Genomic DNA, 5,109 nt, shown 5'->3' on the forward strand with positions numbered 1-5,109 from the left:
TATATACACGTACATAAACCAGGCGGAAGATCGAAATTTGTTGGAAGAGGGACTATGATCGATATGCTAACGATAGTATCAGAAACTATTTTAAATTATGCAGTTTAATACATCAGAATTATCACTAACGATTGTTTAGTTGAGTGTCACGTGAGAACACCGTGCGACATCATATTTAACCACTTTACACGCCTCACTACGCTGGCTAATAAATCAATCAATAACTTTATACATGAATCGATTCATTCGGTGACATTGATCTTTTAGCTTGAATCTCGCCAAACTAAATCAACTCTGCATGTTATTATAAGATTAATTTCTTCTAAAAGATTGCATTTGGCGTAGAACGCAAGAAGTACTTTTGTCAACCTTTCAGACGCACATCTTCAGGTGTGGACAGGTGTGTTGGCTCCAGCTACTACACAACTCTCACTTATGGCTTGCAGAAATCGGTAGTGCACATCAATAGTTACGCCTCAGTGCCTCACAATGCTTATTTTAAGGTAAGTATTGAAAAAGTAACCTCGTAAAATATACAACAGAACTTACATTCCAACCTTGCATTTTAATCTTAAATTTTGAACAGCGTTTCTCAAAGGGGGATTTATCGGCTCCTTTGGGACCCTACACAACCCACTTCAAAATGATCTACAATGAAAATGCTTTTTGATTCCATTTCGATAAAGGTTTCGCACGAAATGTCAGTAGACTTCTTTTCTTTTCCCATTATATCTTTTACTTGTTTAAGTCATTAGATTGTGACCATGCTGAAGCACCACCTTGAAGGAACGAATCGACAGCAGTACTTGTCACCATTATGTGTTTTGTAATGCCTGGTACTTATTCTATCGATCTCTGTTGCCGAACCGCTAGGTAACTGGGACATAGACACACTAGCACAAAGCCGTGGTGGTGGTAGTGGTGGACACACACACACATGTATGCGTACAACGGGCTTCCTTCAGTTTCCGTCTCGCAAATCCACTCACAAGGCTTGGTTCGGCCCGAAGCTATCGTAGAAAAACACTTGCCCAAAGTAGCAATTTGTGGCACTGAACCCAAAACCATGTGGCCGAGAAGCAAACTTCTTACTACACAGCTACGCCTGCACCAATTTTTGCGTTAATTAGTTTTGTGTTAATTAGTTTTGCGTTTTCATTTCGTTCTTTAGTCTGGAGAGAATGGGTCACGGCAATCTGTGCAACAAGCACGACCGGATGATGATGATGATGATGATGATAATGATGATGATGATGATGACGACGACGACGACGACGATGATGATGATGATGATGATGATGATGATGATGATGATGATGATGATGATGATTACATTTTATCCACCATCTTTTGAATTTTTGTCTACCTGTTGTAACCTCGCACGCCGTCCAACTGTCAATCTCTTATTTCTCTCGATTCATTTCAGGTATTTTACCTGGAAAATGTATCGAGGCCACTGTCAATTGACTCTAATTCTTCGTTATGTCATCAGACATAAATAATGCCTCTACACACATCTGTGACGTCCTGTTTTCCTTCTTTAAAGCAATATTTAGGAACTGAGATTTGCGAAAAATCTTTTGCTCAAAACTTACATTTATAAATCGGTGATCAACAGGAAAACGAATCTAAATTTATTTTTTTTATCGCTTATAGAGAAAAAAAAAAAAAAGAAAGGAAGTGACTTTGATATTTGTCGAAGCCTGGGAGAAAAAAAGGCAAGTTACTCCCATTCGGAAAACTCTGACCTGAAAGCCTCCCACAAAGTGTACTCTGCTATAGGCGCCCAAGGATCTCTTGATGGTGTTTAGCTGAGTTATCACACCAAAAAATTTATCATCTAAAAACCACTCTCACCCCAGCACAAGAACCGTTCCATGTAATGCGTTGCCACGCATTTTCCATCAACCATATTTCTCACAGAAAGACTTTTGCTGGCCTGAAATTGTAGTGAAAGACGCTCAATGTCTCAATGTGCCGCAGAGTGAGATCGAACCTGGGACAACATAGTCAGGAAGTTAACCCTAGAAATTTAGCTGATGCACTGTATTTCCTTACAATTGCTAATATACTAGTGGGGAAACACCTGTAATCGATTTAATTGTACGACTTCGGTGACATCGGTGATTCGTCACCAATTACATATATACATGCATACATACATACATACGGGATACATACATACGTACGTACATACATACGTAAGTAATACATACATAAGTACATACATACGTACATGCGTACATACACACACACACATACACACAAACACACACGCATATTGTTTCATGACATTTTTATTACTTTTCAATGCGCTGTGAAAGCTCTTCAGTTTAAAGCTGGCTGTGTTTTGCATTCAGCCACTGTACAGGCGTTTTATAGAATATGCAATAAATCATGACTTATGTTGCTCATAAAACAAAACTTGCATAATACTAATTACTTTAGCAACGAAATACTATTGTAGATTAACCGATTATCTATTATCAATATTCAAAGCATTTCATATCATGTATCTTTCTATGTATGCATCTATACAACATGGATATATCTGTATGTGTGTATTTATGTCTCTGAATGTGTGTATGTATATATATGTGTGTATGTTATATATTCTATGAGCTCATGATTCACGCACACATACTTATAAACATATACAGGTATACACACACACATACACACACGTGTGTGTGTGTAGGCGCATGGGTGTAGGCGCGTGGTCTAGTGGTATTGCACACTTACAATCACAATTTCCTGGTTTCGATTCCTTGACCGGGCGGTGGGTTGTTTTCTTGAGCAAGAAACTTTACGTTGCTCTGCCATCACTTTGACATTTGACCTGTGACACACGGTGCACTCTACAGGCAACGTTGATTTGGTGCAGAGGAGTGGGCGAATGTATGGCACACACTTTTGCTCACTGTAAATAAATCATCTCTACTGGGACTTCAGTAAGAAATTGCGGAAACCTGGTCTGTCGTTTACGACAGGAGAACCCACTGTAATGTAACATCTATCATATAACTAACAAAATCATGAAACAGCTGTAAACAAACGGAATAAACATCTATTCTCTCACCTCACTTCTCTTATCTATCTATCTATCTATCTATCTATCTCTCTCTCTCTATATCTATCTATCTATCTATCTATCTATCTATCTATCTATCTATCTATCTAAAAGTTAACCTCCGATGTCAACTTTGCCTTTCATGCCTCCAGCATCGTTGAAATACAATACGAGTCAAGTCCTACAGTCGATATAATCCAGTAACTCCCTCCCAGAGAAAAACTGTTGACGTGCTCGTAAATTAATCCGTATTATAAGAAGTTCCAGACCATCAGTATCCAGAAAGTCGAGGTTGTAGTTGCGTCATGAAAACTGAACAATATGTAACGTCAAAGAGGGAATGTGAATGCATGTTTGTACGAAGCTGTACAGAAATCAGATCAGAATTGAAAATAGATTCATAGCTTACCCAGCCATAGTTGGAAGCATTTTCAGGTTGCTGCTTGCATTTGCTGGTAGCAATGTTTCAGAGCCAGCAAAATCCACAAACTCATCCTGCTGTATGGCTTTCAGGCCTTTACTACTCCCTGTTACATTGTAGTACATTACCACGTTGGTGAAAGCTCTTCTCGTGGGCATGTAATTGTTGATCCACTGTGCGTAGACTTCGGCTGGGAAACTGGCACCGACTCCTTGAACTGTAATTTCCTCAGAAGAAACTAAACTTGATCCAAGTAGATTCACTACGAGGATAACAAAATGTCGATGAGGAGAAATGAAAAAATAACCCAGCTTCATCTTTCACCAGGTGCAGTTCTTACTGACGAATTAATATGAGAATAAAAAAGATATCCTTTTTTGTCCAACAAGAAAGGGTTGTAATAAACACGGAAGATGTTTTCAGAAATATGAAACTAGGGGCCCATGATTTATATTTATAGAAATATTTGAAGGTTACTAGGTGATGTTTTCTCCAAAGCACTAAGTTCATAAAGGATACGAAATAGCTGAAGCCAAAAATTGAAGGAATATCGAGAATTCGGTTTGTTTGGGAAATCGAACCCCTGTTTGGCAATTTCACCAACTTTGGGGAATGTATCGAAAACATAAATAACGATTTCTGTCGGAAAAATTCAAAGTTTAAATTCTTCAAAGAGAAAAACAGCCAATTGTAGCATTCATGCCTCTCCCCGAGAGACAAAAGAAAGAAAGTAGGAATGACTGACAATGAGTATTGGAAGTGGATCAAGGACTCATTTCCGCCGTCTTTATTGTATCAACCGTCACTTGAGAACATTATAAGAAAATGGTAAATATTAGAAGAGAAATCTTTAGTTGGATTCACACGTTTGTTTTCCAATAGTTTTGTTATTTATAAAAATTCTCGTCGTTTCTCTGTATCCATTACCTTTAGAAATATGGCGAAAACTTGCGTCCATTTAAGTTGGATTGTGTATTTCGTAATTGTGGTGAGTGTTTCTGTTTTTCACCATAAACATAATCTTCTTAGGTTAGAAATATTTCATTAAATTCCGTGAAGTGAGAGGAGTGTGGCGCATTATATTCTCTTCAGTCATTTACCATTCTTGAAAGTGATATCTGGAATGGAGAAAAAAGTAAATTGAATTGCTACTAATTTTTGATAAGACAAAGATCTTAAATACCTTCTTTTACCTGTTACAGTTATTAGATAGCGGCCATTCTGGGGCACCACCTTGAAGATTTAGTCGAACAAATAGACCTGGTACTTGTTTTATCGGTCTCTTTTTGTGGAACTGCTAGGTTAAGAGGACGTAAGTTAGATAACACTAGTTGTCAAGTTGTCAAGTTGGGCGAGAGACAAACTCAAACACACACACAGCTGCACATGCACACACAGACACATGCACATGTACGCACACACACACACACACACACACACACACATACGATAGGCTTCTTTCAATTTCCGCCTATCAAATCCAATCACAAGGCTTTGGTAGGCCCAGATAGAAGAAACTTTTCAAGGTGCTACGCAGTAGAAGTGAACCCGGTATAATGTCCTTAGGAGGCAAGCTTCTTATTACTTAACCAGGCATATATATATATATATATATATA

At 38.2% G+C, this 5,109-nt stretch overlaps 1 protein-coding gene across 1 annotated transcript in view; it reads right to left on the minus strand.

Moving 5' to 3' along the window:
* LOC106878765 (retinal guanylyl cyclase 1) overlaps nucleotides 1–5,109 on the minus strand; it is a 37,637-nt gene that overhangs the window by 15,035 nt on the left and 17,493 nt on the right. The window contains exon 2 of the mRNA XM_014928090.2: nucleotides 3,480–4,609. Within this exon, the coding sequence (XP_014783576.1) occupies nucleotides 3,480–3,808 (329 nt within the window). The 5' untranslated portion in view covers nucleotides 3,809–4,609. The remainder of the gene's footprint in view (nucleotides 1–3,479; nucleotides 4,610–5,109) is intronic.

Source organism: Octopus bimaculoides, chromosome 4 (genome assembly GCF_001194135.2).
Source record: "Octopus bimaculoides isolate UCB-OBI-ISO-001 chromosome 4, ASM119413v2, whole genome shotgun sequence".
NCBI classification, from domain to species: Eukaryota; Metazoa; Mollusca; class Cephalopoda; order Octopoda; family Octopodidae; genus Octopus; species Octopus bimaculoides.